The sequence below is a fragment of the Mastigoproctus giganteus genome, chromosome 3, assembly GCF_048544385.1.
Source record: "Mastigoproctus giganteus isolate SK-2022 chromosome 3, ASM4854438v1, whole genome shotgun sequence".
Lineage (NCBI taxonomy): Eukaryota > Metazoa > Arthropoda > Arachnida > Uropygi > Thelyphonidae > Mastigoproctus > Mastigoproctus giganteus.
Window position 1 is genome coordinate 232765748 of NC_143577.1, and position 18802 is coordinate 232784549.

An 18802-nucleotide genomic window follows, 5' to 3' on the forward strand; every position below is an offset into this window, starting at 1 on the left:
CGTCAACAGCTGCAATGAACTCTGATTTTCAAAGCTATTTTCATGCTACTAGTATAAGCTGTGTCTGCAGTTAGCTGGACACACAGATAAGAGATGGCAGCATGGACTAAAAAATTTTAAGGTAATTCAAACATTAATAGTCACATTGTTTGAAGCAGCCTTTCACATTTTCACTGCTGGCTTTTTCGACAACAGTTTCAACCCAGGATTGAAAATCACGGAATGGAGTCAATCTGGATTGGAAAGGGCAGAAACATTTTTCAGCTTTCTTCTTACTATGACTGAATTAATCAGCCTCCAGCAAAGGTTGCTCAAAAAAATATCCAGTGTTTCTTTTGTCAAAATGGAAGAAAAAGTTCTAAAAGCAGGGTGGCTCTTCCTCCAAGTGGGTTAAAATCCAAAGCCACATATTTGCATGCAAATTCGTTAACTACAGTTGGACCTCTTTTTAACGAACTTCCATATAGCAAATTTTTTTATGTAGCGAACTTTTTTGATTTCCCCTTAGTTATTACACTGAAAATAGTTTCCGTATAACGAAGAAAATTTCCATATAATGAACTGATTTTGAGAGACCCGGGTATGCATTGTTTGCACCTAGTGCCTTTAGGCAATAGAGCTGGTTCTGTAGAAAACACGAATTAAGAGCTAAAATGATTAAGAATTAATCCCTTTAGCTTTTAAGAGCTAAAGGGATTAATTCCACGAATTAAGAGCTAAAACATTTTACAATTTAGTGGTGGCCGTAAAACCCTGCAGGAGGAAACTACTCAACCATGGCACAGGATAGAAAAAGATGGAAGGTTTTGGGAGTGGCTTTTGCCCAGAAGTGGGTCAACAATGGCTAAAAAGAAGATGTAAAACCTATACATGCTATACACTACTACCAAGAAGTCATGCTGGTCAGCTGCTATCTATGTGTCTACAGCCATTGTTAAAGATTAAGGCATATTTCCAATGCGGACATTGAGTCTGATCAAACTGTTTTCTACTGTAAACATCCTATTAGAGAATTAGGAGAGAGTGATTTTCCTTTAACCCGGAAATTCATCAGTTGTTTGGAAGAAATGAGTCATCCACACTTTCACAAAATTTCACCTGCTTCTGTTTATATGGTAGGCACAAGTGGTCCCTAACTTCAGCTTTGTTTTAGCTGCTGTGCAAGTAACTTTCCAATGTCTAAGAGGAAATCCGTGAGCACAGTGTGAAAAAGTGGAAGTGCTTAATAGTGTAGATTGGGGCATAAAAAAAAAATAATAAAAAAAAACTGCTTTAAAATTTGGTATTCCTGCTAGTAGCATGTTAGCCATTCTGAAAAACTGTGTTTCGATTTTCAAACTGTTTGGGGAAATGGGACCCAGTCAGAAGTGTGTGAAATTATGCCTCTGTGAAGATGTAGATGAAGCAGTTTTTAAGTGGATGAAGTTGATTCGAGACCAAAACGTGCCGATATCAAGGCCATTAATAAAAGAAAAGGCTATGGAGTATGCATCTTATCTGGGGCATAAAACATTCCAAGCCAGTTCTGCTTGGTTGGACAAATTTAAAGAGCACCATGGCTTACTCAAAAAAGTAATTTATGATGAAAGTGGAGTTGCAATCGAAGAAGACTACCCATTTGAAAGAAACAGTTTTGAAAAAAATTTTCAAACAGTGGATTTTAAATTTTGATAGAACGATGAAAGAAAACAAAAATCATGTCGATTGTCGACAACTGCCCTGTCCACCTTCACTTGGTAATTTCGAAACTTACACATGTGAAGCTTGTTTTCTTCCCTTCAATTACCTCATCTATAGTGCAGCCAATGAGCAAAGGATTTGAAAATGCACTACCGAAGGTGCATACTGAAAAAAATTATACTGAGAATAGAAAGCAACCAACCTATAGATTCTGTTATAGATTTGCGGATGTGCGTATCAGATTTGGTGAAAGTGCGGAGTCAAGACGTGACAGAAAAAAGATTGATAATTGTTTTCACAAAAGCAGGTTTTGCTAAAATGCCAATTAACAGTGTTGAGAGGGATGAACCACTACAAGACATTGAGCAAATTTGGGAAGAGTTCCATGCGAGATTTGATCAGTGGAGAAATTGTTTCTGATGAATTTTTAGGTGGTAATAATGATGTCATAGTAGCCTAATATCCGAGTGACTCCAATATTTTGGAGCATATTTAAAGAACTAGTGACAATATCAATGATGAGCTGGATGAAAATGAGGGCAAAATTAAACCTTCCAAACATGAAATGTCGGCAGCATTTGAAACTTTGCATCGAGGCCTTCAGTGGGAAGAAATGTAACAGAAAATATAGTTGAGTGTTTAAACAAATGCGAACATTTTTATGAACGGTGTACAGGTTTATTTTAAAACAATTAATTGAGCAAATAAATTTTCTAACATTTTAGTTAGAAAATTTATTCATTGCTACTCATTTCTGATTTATTTCTCATCTTTTACTATATTTCTGAATTTACAGTGTTTTTCACCGTTGAAAGGGTCATATTTCTTTATAATGAAATTTCTGTTTAACAATTTTTTTCAAGGGAATGATCAATTTTGTTATATAGAGGTCCAACTGTACTACTTTAAAAAAAAAAATCAACAAAAAATCAAAATCAATTGAAGTAATAAATATAATAGTAATGGTAGCAAAATAAAATAAGACAGCAGTTTTGTTACACACACACACACACACACACACACACACACACACACACACACACACACACACACACACACACACACACACACACACACACACACACACACACACAGAGAGAGAGAGAGAGAGAGAGAGAGAGAGAGAGAGAGAGAGAGAGAGAGATTACCTAATATTTTAGGATGTCACTGTACTGTCTATTTTGTCTTATTTTAGTATACTTAATTTGCTAAAAAAAGTTGCTAAAATTTTACAAAAATACATTAAAATAGTATAAGATAATTCTTCACTTGCCTTGCAAATAGCTAATTCCCATTCTTGTCCTTCAATCAATGTAGCAATGGCTTCTTCAGTATCCTAAAGAGAGGAGGAGAAAACAAGTCTACAGTTCTCTAACTAGGATTGTTTAAGTCATATTTTGAGTTATGGACTTGGTAGTGTATTATTTTTAATAATAAATAAATTTTTCAAAAATAGGAAAATCCATATGTAGTTGAACTTCACAGATCTGTCACCCCACTTAAGAATCTGAAAATTTAGTCCTTCGATTTCACCTGTGAGCCATAACGATTTTTTGCATTCCAACCACAGGAAAATTTGTTAGGAGATCATGGAATCGATAGAAATTTACTGCCATTTGTGAATAAGATTAGCAACAAATTTTTATTTAGTGATGGAGACCTGATGGACGTTTCACCAAAGGTTGTGGCAGTGAAGTGTTGCTACACTGTGCTGTGAGCATATTTTATTTTTGCTTCTGATTTTGTTAGAGAAGGTTATTTGTGTGCTGCTAATTTTATTTGAAAATTATTATGAGTGGCAAAATTGCACATACTAAATAACAGAAAACTGTATACCAAAGAGCAAAAAATAAATTATGTTCACAGTTATAATAATTAAGTTTTTCAAAAACTTTCATTAATGATTAATAACACACACACGCACAGTTTCACATGTGGGCATACTTTCAGGATTAATTCAAGATGGACTCTTAAGATTTCTCCTAATGGCTAATAACAGGAGGAGCCTTTAGAGCTTTACGATTGCAGTCCAATTGTCTGGTCTGGCTCCAATATGTCAATGAAATTATTTTGGTTTGGAGTAAGGGCTCGGATAACTCGAACCCATTCTCCAACAACTTAAATAACTTTCATAACAGCATCAAGTTTAAGTTGGAGATGGAAGAAAGTGGCAACTTGCATTTCTTGACATCTTCTGAACCTTCAATGGCATTTCCCAGTGTACAGGAAACCTAAGGATATAGGCCTTATTGTCCTTGTCCTGAACTGCAGTTCATCCCATCTATTCCCACTAAAATTAGGTTTATAAGAGTTTTTGTCCTTAGAGCTCTGTCTAAATTTCTGTCCATCCCTGTCTGAAGGTATGTGGTAGTCAATCCTTTCAATCTGACCTCTCAACAAACTCACAATGGTCTGCTGACTGGACCACTGGACAGTAGAGATTGGAGAAACATAGCTTGGGTTCATGAATCCTGATTCCTGCTGTTCCATGCTGATGGGAGGACATGGCAAACACAGCATGAGCCTATGGACCCATGCTGGGTTTCAGCCATTAGACACATTGTAAAGTATTCCAACAGTTGGGATAATCATTAGTCTACAAAACAAGAAGGTATAGTTACAGTGGGCTCCAGAACACAAACAATGGAGGATTGATGCCTGGTCTGATAAATTCTGGTTTCTGCTATTTCATGCTGATGGGAGGGCCAGAATATGATGAAAACAGCAATGTTTGCATTGTTGACACTTGATGCTTTAATTATTATGAATTACTAACAATGACAGGCTGATGGTTGCAGAGTAATGGCGTGGGAAGTGCTTTTTGTGCATACTGGGCCCCCTCGATACTAGTGGAACAACAATTGGATACCACAGGTTACCTGTAAACTGTTTCCAACAAGGTGCATTCCTTCACTGGCTGCAATGTATGTTCTTCCAACAGGATGTGCCACGTCATAGGGACAGAACTGTACAGAACCAGCTCCAGAAACAGGAAAGCGAATTCGGCCCACTGCAGTGGCCTTACAGTCACTATGTTTATAACCAACTGAGTACTCATGGGATGAAGTGGAATGAGCTCTTGGGTGTAGAGATCCACAACCATCCACTTTACAAGAAATGTGGGAAGCAATTGAGTCAACATGGAGCAGCACTCCCTGGCACCTTTTGACACCTTGACTCCATGCCATAATGAATATAAGCTGGTCTAAGGGCTAAAGTGGGAGTTACTATTAGGTAGGTGTACCTAATAAAGTGGGCACTCTGTGTGTGTGAGAATTAATAATGGTACTGACAAGAATGTAGTCACTTGTGGTATTTTAGGACATGTAACAGGTTGAACATATGTATCTTCTATGTTTATTTGCTTACAATACTGAAATAAGAGTATAAGGTTAACCTGTTTTTCTCTATTTACAGGTTCCCAGCTGTGACTGAAGAAGAAAGGGTTTCTACCACAAAAGATGGGGTGAGGAAAAGATGGTAGCGACTGGCAAAAAGGAGTAAACAGCATTTGGCAAGTCTAAAGGGCATATTGTTAAAGACATAGCTGAATTTGCTGGTGTTTCAGAAAGAGCCGCATTAAGAGTTTTTAAATAAACTAGAAATCAGTGGTAGAATTGGGGTTAAAAGTCTGTACCAAGTGAATATGATTGGTGATGAATATCACATATAGTAAACGAGAAACTATTTCAAACAAGCAGTTAGCCAAGGACCTCATCAGCTGATTTTCTGAGAGGAACACTGTGAAGAGAATTGCATAACATGGAGTAAGGCCCAAAAAGAAGACTGTTAATAGCTGAGCATAAAAAAGCCTGGCTAATATAGGCTAAAAAGGCATAAAAATGGACTGCTGGTGGCTGGAAAGCAGTGATGTGTCTGACAAATCTGCATTTTGCTATACCCTAATGGTGTCAAGCACCAAGTCCAGAGGAGAAGCAATGGCATTTCATCCAGACTTTTGTGCAAAGTGACATACAAGCTGGTGGTGGATTAATGATGCTTTAACTATTATGAATTGAGTCCCCTACTTGAAGTACCAATCAAAATGAACCAGAGTGGCTACACAAATATTCTGATGATCAGGTTGTGCCTTTTGCTCAACATTCGAGGGACACTCATGATTTCACTACTCCTGTATTCCAGGATGACAACTGTCCAGTTTATGGGAACTGTTGTTTTAAACTGGCATATGAAACCTGAGAGAAAGGTAGGGATTTAAATTGGTCAGCCAAGTTACTAAATTTAAATCCTGCAGAGAATGTATGGGACTATCTTGAATAGAAAGTGAAAACACTACAACATCCACAAAACCTGAACGAATTATGAGGCTCAACTGTTTTCAGAATAGCCTAATATTGAAATAAACTATATAAGGGGTGTAGTTGAATCCTTTAAATAGTTATTAATGCGATAGTCAATGAGAATTCATGAAGTGATTTGTGCCAAAGGAGGATTACACAGAATTACACAGGTGGCTAATTTTTGGATCAGGGTGCTTATATATATAATTTTATTGCAAACATATGGTTTAAATAATGGATCATAAATCAAGAAGTTCTGCTAAATATTACTGTTCTGAAAATTTCTTTTATATGTAAAAGCAAACTTCCTTTTTACATAATCTATATTATCATATAGTAATAGCAGAAAAAAAGTGATATCAACACTGAAAATCATTACTGTCCTGTTAGCATAAAAAAGTTTTTCTTTTAATTTGAAAAAAACTTACCTGAACATACTGTTCTAATAATAATGCTGCTTCAGAATATCTTTTATTTTCTTTGAGTATTTCTGCAAAATAACAATGAAGAAATCATAAGGGACAATACTAAAATTTACAAAATAATTTCAATCAAAATTTAAACTCAAAATGGACAAAATTAACTTCATAACAGAGAGAAAAAAAATTTTCCCAATAACACTTTAATCTGTATGGCTATAGTAACTACCGTTATGACAAAAAGTTCACCATACTGACCTTAGTGTGTTTTGTATATTCTGTTCTCTGGGAAAATGGAAAGTCATAATCTTGTTTTCAGGCAATATTTTTTTTTATAGGGAGAAGGCACTAATATTTATCTGTTGTCATGAGGATCATTACTATTCTATATTTCAATAACTTTTCAATAAAAGTTATTGAAAACTAGACAAGTTACAAAAATTTTATATTACTAATGCATATAGCAAGAGTACAAGCATTTTCGATATTGATAATAATTTTGACAATTAGATAAGTTATAGGATTTCTTAAAGTACCGATATGATTGGACTCAAGTTCAAATAGCAAAGCTTAGTAAACGGTACTCACCTTAGATAATCTGCAGTTGTTACTTGAGGTAGGATGGATGAATAATTTTGGGGTTTAAGAGGTTTTGAATAATTTAGAGTTTAAATGAGTTAATTAGTAAGGATATGGAATTAAAAATTAAAAACGGAATTAAAATATGCTCAAGGAAGTAGAAGTGCACAACTCCGTCCATGGTTGTCATTGAAGAATTAATTGATTAAAATATATGAAACCAGTGAAGCCAAAAGTCATAATGACTGACTTTCGTTTTTTTAACGTCTTCAGTTGGCAATACTAAGTGACGAGAGAACGCTTGTTTTTAAAGAACTTCTAGGTTCCTGTGATGCTCTTTGTGACATGCGGAAATATTAGGTTTGTTTCTTTGTTTGTTATTTGGTTTTTAGGAGCATTAGCAACTAAGGCCATATTGCTCCGGGATATGCGGTGGTCATTCCCTGACCTTTCCGCATCCTCCGTATTTGGTGGTGACGGGCTCGAACCCCGGTCTAATCAAGAAGCGTGTGCTACGCACTGCTGCTCCTTCCCACCTGGCTACGGAGGCGCCGGGAATCTTAGGTGCGTGAGATTCCAGACCGGGGAACGGTTGGAGGGTAGTTTCGCATTTATGACATTTAATTTGGAGTGATGGCAGAACCATTCTGCCATCACATAAGGGCTTCATATTGAAAAATTTTGTAGCTAGACTTTAATTTTATGATGGTAATGGCTGAATCAACTAAAGGGGTGTGGTTGTGGGAATGTACGTGTAGTGTAAGCTCGGTACTGGATTGCCCTGTTCTGAAACTGTTGTAATGGTAATAAGCCCGTGTGTTAGAGGTTTTTGTGGAACCCTACTTGGTAGTGGTGCTTCCGATGTAGCAGGCATTGCAATTTTGCTGACATTTGATTAAATATACAATATTATTCATGTCATTTATTGGGTATTTATATGTTTCTTTGTATGTATTAAATAGTGACCCAAGTTTGTTATATGAGGAAAATATAAGTTTAATGTCAGTGCCTGCGAAGTGCGAACACTTGACGGAATTGTCTGGCGAGACTACTGTGATAAGGGAGAATGATGTGCGCGCTCCCTTTTGTGTTGTGTTTGGGTGAACTATTGGTGTTATTTTTGGTGACGGAAATAATGTGTTGGATTAATTGGAATGGGTATTTCCTGGACATGAACTTTTTTTTAAGATATTGTAGTTCAACAGATAAGTCATCTTGTGAAGAGCTGTATTTAATAGCGTTGTAAATTTGGTTATAAAGAACCGCTTTTTTTGTGCTAAGTGGTTGGTGTGATTCAAAGTGTAGATATTTACCTGTGTGTGTATTTTTCCTTAAAATCTTGGTTCCCAGTTTGGTGCCTGTTTTGTATATTGTGGGGTTAAGGAAATTGATTTGTTTGTTAACTTCTGTTTCAAGTGTGTATTTCAGTCTATCATGTATTGAGTTGAATTTAATAAAAAGATTATCAATTGTAGTTCTATTTCCTATTATAAGTATGTCGTCTGCATAACGTATATATAGTTTAATCCCTGAAGGGTAAGGCTGTAGTATTTGGTTTTCTATGGTTGCTAAATAAATCTCAGATAAGGGGGCAGAAATTCCTAGACCCATGGGTAGGCCGAATGTTTGTTGAAATATTTGGTTATGGAACCGGAAGTGTCTAGCATCCAGTAAAAACGAAGTAAGTTCTAAGATATTGTTGATGGAGAGAGGGGTGCGGTTGATTAAAGTATTGTCTGTCGTTAGGAATTCTCGTAAGGCTTGTAGTGTAAATGGTAAGTGTACATTCATATATAAAGAAACAACGTCAAAAGATGCTAAGATGTCTTCACTGGAAATTATGGTAGTATTTATTATATTATTTACTTAGAACTTACTTCGTTTTTATTGGATGCTAGACACCTACCTCAAGTAACAACTGCAGATTATCTAAGGTGAGTACCGTTTACTAAGCTTATTTGAACTTGATAATAATTTCATATTGACAATAAAGTTATCATAAATATGAAGCTTTATGGATTTGAATTTCTTTATTATTAATGCATAATGATATTCTTGAATGTAGAATTTGAAATTTAAAAGCACTCTTAATTACCAGCCATATTTCTGCATAATGAAGTAAATCTTTCCAATGAATAATTTAACTTGAGTGCACTGCAGATAACCTGTTGCCAATTCTGACTCTGCTGATAAGCAACAAGAGCTTTCTCAAACTCATCACATCTTGAATAAATCAGACCTGCTTCTTCAAAGTAATTTTTACTCATCAGATAGTCCCCATAAGCTTTCCATGTTTCCTACAGAATAAAAAAAAAATGAATTAAAAAAAAAAATAAAAAATGCTGACACAAAGAATAAGTAATGAATACTGAATGCTCATTTAATATAATTTTATTATGAAACTAAATCAATGAAATTATAAACTTTCCACCACCCAGATGGCCATTTCAGGGCTATTTGGCACTTCATCGGTGGGTGGGTGAGTAGGTACTCTGATGGTATAACAGCTGACAACCCAGTGGTGAAATTAAGTCCACAATATGACAGATGGCAAATGGTATTTAGTAGTATACTCATACATAATAAAAATATTCAGGGCAAAAGCATCATGTCTATAAGCAGTAAATTAACTGAAGCCATTATAGTGGCATTGTTTCATTATATCTCATATTGTGAATGCCTCACAATGAGTTGCCTATTCGGTTACACGTCGAATAAGCAATGCTTCCCCAATACAGAACACTACTGTTATTTATTCTTGGTGGATTCATCACCATGAGAAATAATGAAACAATGCCATTATAATAACTTTGGTTAATTTATTGTGTATGGACAGGACGCATTTGTACTAACTTATGTCTATAAATTTTCCTGCAGGCTGAGGCTTTTGCCCTGAATTTTTATTAAGTATTATAACAGCAACCTTTAAACTATTAGAAGTGTCACCTGGGAAATATGCAATAGGCCCATATGCATCATAAATAGCAATAATAATAACACCTCAATACATGATTAAAATATTGTTTACATAATTCCCTGCCAAGAGGATTGCAATGCCAGATACATAAGTAGCACTAGAACAAGGTATGACCTGTCAAAGTTTTCTAAAACTTTCATTATTAAAGTTAGCTTACCTTCAGATTATATTTCAACAATACAGTCACAACATTGCACTTCTGAAAATCACCTTCCAAATATCAATAATGCAAAATTAATAGTTAACTCTCTTCAAGAAAACATCTGCAGATATTTGAAGCTGTAGCCATAAAATATTTCAACAACACAAAATTACCATTCATTCTTAATGCAAACATGCCTGTTGAATTCTCTTCTGTGTGGAGATCATCTAGCATATCCTTTCCAGGCATCAGTTTGAGTGACATGATGAAACATGCCTGGTTATACTTTTTAATCCAGTGTTTCTTCAATCCATTTAGTAGCTTCACTGCCGAACTGATGGCATCCCAAAAGCCAAGGTCACAGCTCTCAGAAATTTTTAATCCATTTATAATTTTATTTTTCAGGCTCCACATTGCTACTTTGTTTAATGTTTATGATAAGTTGGGGAAAATCCAAGATGTTTTTTTGCTTGCCCTAATGTGTTACACTAGTTTTATGAGTTCAGTCACTTAGTTTTTTATATTTTCTTCACTATATCTTTCCTATATGCAATCAATGTATTAACAAAGTATTAGCAGTGTAGTACCATCTACTCTAGTACCATCAGATTTTTCTATAATTTCATTAATTAACATTGTCTAAACTTACTGGCTATTATCCTAAAAACGATGTAGTTATTAAACTAAAATAAGTTAATTACCTTAAAACAGCTTGAACCAGAAGGAAAGAGATGCAGTGCTTCTGTATAAAGTCTTTGTGACTTGATTAAATTTAGGCATTCTTCAAAATTCTGTTCTAAAAAAAAAAAAAACCTTGTTAGAAAGGAAATTAACAGAATTATCCCAACTATAAAATAAAATTAATCTAGATTACTGTCTGACTAGAAACAATACTGATTAAAAACAATACAATACTATTGGAAGTTGCAATTTAGTTTATGATTCATATAGAGATTTCATCATATCCCATGGGAATTTGAGTGCTTCAATTAACCTGGAAGCACTGGGAATGATACAAGGCATCAACTAATCTATATTAGGAATGAATTGTGTTAAATCATAAAATAGTTTCTACAATAAAGTTAGCTGTAGGAAATATATTTTGATTATAAGAAATGAAATAATCAGAGACCATTCTTTGTTGAATGTTCATCATGTGGTCATAGATCAATTGTATTTAGGCATTTGCACAGTACTGTGCATCATTTTTTTTAAATTAAAACCCCAAAAATGAAAGGTATTAGAAAACTTATAGTACTTAGTACTGTGCACAGGCTGTAGTACTGACTACTGTTCAATATGATGCACAATTATTTATTTATTTTTTTAAAACAGTTATCCTCAATTTTGTTATGGATTCAGAAGTGTTATTTAAAGAGTTTCATCTGTTTTACGATTTTCAACAGAGTCATAGTGGTTACAAGAAGACAAATTGAAGAACTGGTAAATGAAACTGTGAAAACGATGACTAAAATTACTTATGTTGCGATAACTCCAAAGATAATTTTAAAAGTTCTGCAAATTCCACTGAAGAAATCAAAAATATCTGCTTTTTAAATCCATGATCAAGTAATTGGGCCACAAATCATGCCAAATAAGCACAGCAGATAAATACACAATGTGTAGTCTGTAATAAACCACACTGTTTAGTTTGTTTCCAAGAAATTTGTAGAAAATTTGAATATCTGATTTACTACTTAATATTTATATATTAATAATAAATTTTGAGCAAGGTGATTTTATTTATATTTAGCATTAGCAGTGGCAAATGATGCAAGAAAGTAAACTTATATAGCATCAGCCAACCCCCCCCCCCCCATTTCAACAATTCATTCCTTCCAATAATTTGTCTAGTTCTTCCTTCAATTCATTTAAGCTATCAACTTCCACAACAACAGCTAGAAGTTTGTTCCAGTAATCAACCACTTGCTGGCTAAAGGCAAACTTCTGCACATCTATTTTGCAACCATTCTTCTTCAATTTGAATTTGAATCCCCTCACCTGTGTAGTTTGAGCAAGAAGAAGAATCCCATCACCATTGAGCTTGCTCAACCCATTCAAAGCCTTAAACACCTCAATCAGATCACCTTGCAGGTGTCTAGTCTCCAGATGCTGCAATTTGCAGAACTGAAGCCTTTCTTGGGAAGAGCACCCCTTTATTCCCCTCACCAGTCTCGTTGCCCTTCTCTGTACTTGTTCTAGCAGCTCTACATCCTTCCTAAAATTAAGCCTCCATACATGTATGCAGTACTGTGGCCTGACCATTGCCTTATACAATGGAAAAATCACCTAATAACTGCTAGCAAAATTCCTATATCATTGACACAACCCCATGTGCTGCCTGGCAGCCTGCTGCACTGCTCAGAGAACTTCATATCTAACTGCACAATTATCCTCAGGTCTTTTTTATTTTCCACTATCCTGAGTGTAGTACCACACAGTTTGTAGGTTAATCTGGGGTTAATCCTACCCATATGCAGTAATTTGCATCTGTCAATGTTAAATTTCAGTTGCCACTCATCAGTCCATCTGCCAAACTTTTCTAGATCCTGTTGCAGTAGCATACTGGTTGGTATGAAAAGCTTAGTAGTTTCTATGATTAATTCCCATTTAGAATTTGCTGATGGTAACATCATCAGTTGGTCCCACTGTAGTCACCTTTACGAAAACAAAAACCCTTCCCTTTACCCTTGATGGTGGTCACATCTTTGAGTAAATCCTAAATCAATATACTGTGATTACTGCCATCTAGTGGTTCTTTTATCTGCAGATTTTTAAGGCATGAATATACTGATAAAAATATACTGGTAATTAATACTGATAAGCGTATAAAATTATTTATACTTATAACTTACAAATTTTACCTTACTTTATTATCATTTTGAATAAAAAAATTAAACTGCCTTTTTATATAAATTTTGAAGGAATTCGAAACATAGTAATGTTTTCATCACTGTTCTTATTAGTTTCTACCACCAGCTGCTAAACACAGAGGTGTCATATGCAGATCATAGATTTGCTTTACAACATATATAGATGATTTGTACATGATACATGGGCTGATTGATTGATTGTTTGGATTTTTTTGGCGCATTAGCAACTACGGCTATGGTGCGCCAAGACTATGATACATGGGCAGCGAATGTGTTAACGATATCAAACTTATCTGCATTAGCCTTCCACTGTTAAGGCAAACAAGATGACCAAACAATATTAGAGTTTAATGTAACAGTGACATTGTATGATGAATCTGTAACACGTTTACGTTATTCTCAATATAGTATGCAATACTTACAAATAATATATAGTGGACACTAGTTGAATTTTCTTGTGAAAAACAAATCTGAATACATAATTTTTAAAATAAATATTTGTTATTATGTCTATTCTATTCTAACGTAATGTATCAGTACAAGTAAACATAATATCATCTTATTAAAGAAAAAACATTAAAAAATAATCTAGTAAAGATTGCATAATTTTAATAATCACAAGAATTGGAAATTAACAAAAGATGAACAGAAAGTAGAACATATGAAGAGTTATTTATGTTTTAATTAAAACCAATACAAAATTATCTATTCAATGTACTTTTCAAGCATAGTGAACAGAAATGCACCATGTGGATTATTAAGAGTATATAACTTCTAATGTGGAATCTCAAGATTATAAAAAAAAAAAAAAACACTAGCATATGTATTATTAAATTATGCTCTGATTCTGGAAATACTGGGTAAACTATCAATTTATAACATCCATTTATGCACTCTTTGCCAATTTTCCTCATAGTAACCAATTAAAAGGCTGCGTGGCTGGTCTTTTTAAATAGTTTCAATTTCAGCCACATTCTGTGCATCACAATTTATTTAATCATGTCATCCATTTCAAATCAGTTCTAGATGCTTCTTGAGAATATTCTGGCACAGGTTAATATTTTGAAACTTTAAATTTTTATTTCTTAATACGTGATGAAAATATATTATTGGCATTCCAATTTTGTTTTGCATTCAGTATATCTTAATTTATATTTTTTGCCTCCCACTATTTGAGATACTTAATAATAAAAATAAAAACATATATGCCCTTTATTGTTAGTATGGCTTACAACTTAAAATGGTTAAGTATAATCAAACCTGATAAAAATGATTATCTAAGTTTTACTTAAGGAATGAATACAGACATTTATAAAAACAATAAAATTCAAAAGTATCTTACCACATTTACTGATGTTGTTCAACGCTTTTTTGTATCGTTCAAGGTGCATATCTATTTTATATTTTCGATAATCTTCGCCTAATTCTTGAAGTTCATTTAAAAAAGGAATATATTCCTTAGGATCCTAAGTAAATAATGATTTTGTTATTAATGTAATAACATTTTTAAAGTAAATTTATAGTCAAGTTGAAGTAAATTTTAAAACTCACTTTAAACAAATTGCTTAATCATCTAGATATGGATTATAGTAAATGCAAGGAGGTCCTAGAACAGGGATGGGCAATTATTTTTCCTTGCAGGTCGGTCACCTATCTCTGTGTGTGTGTGAAAACTTCCCCAATGTCTCCTCTTTTCATTAAGTGTGTTTGCATATGTAAAATATAGTACGTAAAATAGTGCAGCATCGTTGTATACCATCATATAATTAAATATAGCACAATTATTTAGCTGTATCAGTCCAGATTTATTTTTCTTTGAACAGAAAAATTAAATCCTTTTGCTTTGTGGTAACAATCTGTGGTTGTAGCTAAGCTATGTAATTATGCAGAAATTTGATTTTGATATTTTTAAGAAAGATTCAATTAAAAAAGGCATTAAGTAAACAATTTATTTTTTATAGAATTTATTTTTCATAATACAAATTAAAAAAACACACATTTAAGATAATATCAAATTTTAAACAAGTTAAGGCAATCTGCTGAAAAAATAAGCTTTATTATAAATACTTAATGCGATCTGTGATATCGAAGATTATCCTTTACTATTTTATCTACGTCAGTCGAGTCCACTTGAAGATTGGAGTGTGTCATTTGTGATTGATATCTTTTTTTGTTAAAATTAATGATGGAAATTGTTTTACTCACCCTTCAGAATTTGAAGGGTGAGTAGAATTCTAGGAATAAAGACAAACTATCTTTATTTTATAGTTCCTGGTGCTTTTCAAACCTATTTTACACTTCAAATCTCTTTAACTAGACTGGGCTACAGAATTTTTTTTGTATGCTCCTTCAAAGTCCTGCGGGCCATATCCAGCCCGTGGGCCACCTTTTTCCCACCCCTGTCCTAGAAGGTCTCAGATTAATTCCATAAAAAAAAATTCTATCACTAACACTCTGTAAGTGTTCTACTGACTTTATAAATACACATCTAATCTACCATGGCTGCAAACATTGCTGGAAATCATTTTCTGGAAGTCTTTTTAAGCAGTACTGCCATATTGCTCTGAATGTCTTCAAGTGATTCAAAATAATATCTTTTCAGGTTTGGGAATATGAAAAAATCACATGGGGCAAGATAAAGCAGTACAGTGGGCCCTCGATATCTACCAGCCACCCTACCTGCCATTTCTTACATCCACTGCCATGTTTCCACTCATACTGTCACGTATGTCCATAGTTTAAATTAGTGGGTCCCCAAATTATTTTGTCACTCAATTCACACTTTGGTTAAAAAGATGGTACATTCATTTGGGAACTAAGATTTAAATAACAAGAAAGTGCCTTTGCTGTTTTGCAAAATGGTAAATAAAACATTACTGCAGTTTCACAATATAAAACTTAACATAAAAATATTAAACAGCAATACTTGTGTATACTAAAATATACTTTTAAAATTGTAAACATTTGTAGAAAACACACTTCCAACTAGTTCACTATTTACAGAGAAACTAATATACAGGACAGTTTATAAATGGGCAAAATGAAACAATCAAAGCCTCGAGTGTCAGCATATAGCATCCAGTGACAATGCGACAGCCTCGTGATTTCTAATTACAAAAATTGCCACAAAATGAATTTTCTGTTATTTGTTATATTTATTATTAGTTATATTCATTATTTGTATATATGTCATTTCCTATTGCTCAGCAGTGCCAGTCTATCAGGAACACCTAGTAAGAGATTTTCAAACACCAATTCAGTGCTGATTTTTTTTGCATTTTATTTCTTTATTTTTACAACCAACTCGGTATCTGTGTCTGTAAAGTCATGTGATAAAGTTAAGAGACCAAGGGTAGTTCCCACTCTGGAAAGGAAACTGAGAATTATTGCTGATTTTGAAGCTGGCAAACAAATAGCTGATTGGATGTGAATAGGAAATAATGTCCACAATGGTAAGAACAATTGTAGCTTATACACACAAATACAAAGATGTTGCAAAATTAGCAATGCCTAGCACAATTAAAAGCTCAAGAACCAGAGAAAATATTTTCCTAAAAGTGGAGAAGCTATTACTGCTTTGGGTTTCTGATCAGAGAGCTAAGGCAGAAAATAAATTGCACTTTGATAAGACAGATGGCTAAGAAGATTTTTTTTGACAATCTCAAGGTGGATGAAACAAATTGCCACATTAACTTTTCAGCAACTAAGGGCTGGCTCAATAAACTTAAATTGAGGATTGGAATTCATCTGTCTGCACGTCATGGTCTTGATATAGCAATGGAAGAACATCACCTGTTTGTTTAAATTATTGAGGAATGTGGACAGTCCTAAACAAGTTTTCAACATGATGAAATGGGATGGTTTTGGAAGATGATGCTCAGAAGATGAACAACTTGCCAGGTTATAAGCCATCTGAGAATTGACTAACTCTTCTGGGAGGCAATGACATTGGGGACTTCAAATTGAAACTGACACTTGTTTAACACTCAGAGAACTAAGAGCTTTGAGAGGCTTTGTGAAAGCTAAGCTTTCTATGGTTTGGAAGTCAAGCAAGAAAGTTTGGATTACAGGACCTTATTCCAGAAGTGGTTCTGTCACCATTTCTGTTCTGCAGTCAAGGTTTACCCCAGCAAGGACAATTTGGCAAAGAAATTATTGCTGATCACTGACAATACTCCAGATCATCCAGACATCCTTGATGAGTTAGCTGATGGGATGGTAAAGGCAATCTCCTTGCCTCCCAATATGACAACGATCTTACAGCCCACGGGCCAGAATGCGATTGCTAATTTCATGTGTTACTATTATATACACATTCAACACATAACACTTTTCTGGCATTTACAGTAGTACTGTATTTCTTCACAGCATACATATGGTGCAGATGTGGGAAACCACAGGTGGTGTCCTGACCCTAACACTATATGGTAGCTGGCTCGAAATTAGAATCCTCTGACGAGAAAGAGCTGCTGAAGGTATAATCTCTCAAGACATTGTTTAACTGAGTGAATCAAAGGCCTCAGAGGAGTCATTTGATGGACACATGGGGAAGAAGCTAAAATTTTCAATGCTGTTTGATTTCTTACAGCTTTGGGTAGCAATGAAGCTTTTAGGTAGGGTTTCCAGACGTCCTTTATTTCAAAGGACAATCCTTTATTTTAGCCAAACTGTCCTTGTCCTTTATTGAAACCCAGAAAGGACATAATTTGTCCTTTATTTTCATTTTTCAATGCCTCGTAATGGCAGTAGTGGATTTCCGCACAGGCGTAGGTAGCATTTCATTTTGAAAAGTGTTGATTTTAAGTTTTCAAATATTTTCAAGGTCATTTCGTATGTTTTTTTGGTGTTGGGGACTTCGGCAAATTCAGAAAAGATTTTTAGTGTAATGAACTCGAAGTGGAGGGATGGGTGAAATATATGTTCAGTTTCACTCTTAAAAAGCGAACTAATGATCTACTTCAATTTTAAAGATAATTGTTTAGATTTTTCTGAGAAAATGAAAAATGATGCTGAAGTTCTTAAGGCTGCTCGAAGTAGTACAAAGTATGTTCAATGTGAATGATAACTAGTATTTTTTTTTTTTTTTTTTTTTGTGCTTTTTTTTCACCTACCTAAAATTACTTTAGCTTGATGTCAATTAATGCACTAAACTTGCATTAAAATATTTGGATTAATTCATGCTTTTTATATCATCCATATCGTTCATTATCCTTATATATCATCCATATCGTTCATTATCCTTATATATCAATCCATATCCTTCCCCATAGAAAGCCATGGTTTACCATTAAATATTTTAAATTCTAAATTAGACTAAAATTTGCAAAAATTTTAGTTTCAATATGAAAACTATATTAACTGTATACCATGTAAAAGGTAATGAAAATAGTTATAGAATTAAATGTTTACTGCATAAAATACACAATTAAGAAACTATTTGCTACAGAAATATTTGAACAGTGTTGGCTTTCTTTTTTTCATCATACAATTTCCAATAGCTGATAACAAGCTTCTCTAGGCCCTGGCAAAATAAATATTGCAGAGAAACCTTTTGTTTGAGGTTCTCTGTGATACAAAAGATTTCAACTAGTGAAGATTTTACAAAGGAAATAATGGTAAAAAGAACCGGTATCTCCTTTGTGGTAACATTTTCATCTGGCTCATTTAAAAATTAAATTTTTTTTTGCATTTAAAAATTCTAATTTTTAAATGCAAGTCTGCATGTGACTTTATTAGAGAGAGACAAACAAGTAACACGTCTGCTTTTGATGATGGATGGAACACACTGAGGTGGGGAGTGGGCAAATGCTTGTTTATTGCCTGCCTGACAT

At 34.1% G+C, this 18802-nt stretch overlaps 1 protein-coding gene across 1 annotated transcript in view; it reads right to left on the reverse strand.

The window, feature by feature from the left end:
- Elp1 (elongator complex protein 1) overlaps positions 1 to 18802 on the reverse strand; it is a 124990-nt gene that overhangs the window by 17957 nt on the left and 88231 nt on the right. The window contains exons 24-28 of the mRNA XM_090370338.1: positions 14314 to 14437; positions 10800 to 10894; positions 9075 to 9276; positions 6410 to 6471; positions 2954 to 3016 (exon numbers count right to left, since the gene is read on the reverse strand). Of these exons, the coding sequence (XP_090226464.1) occupies positions 2954 to 3016; positions 6410 to 6471; positions 9075 to 9276; positions 10800 to 10894; positions 14314 to 14437 (546 nt within the window). The remainder of the gene's footprint in view (positions 1 to 2953; positions 3017 to 6409; positions 6472 to 9074; positions 9277 to 10799; positions 10895 to 14313; positions 14438 to 18802) is intronic.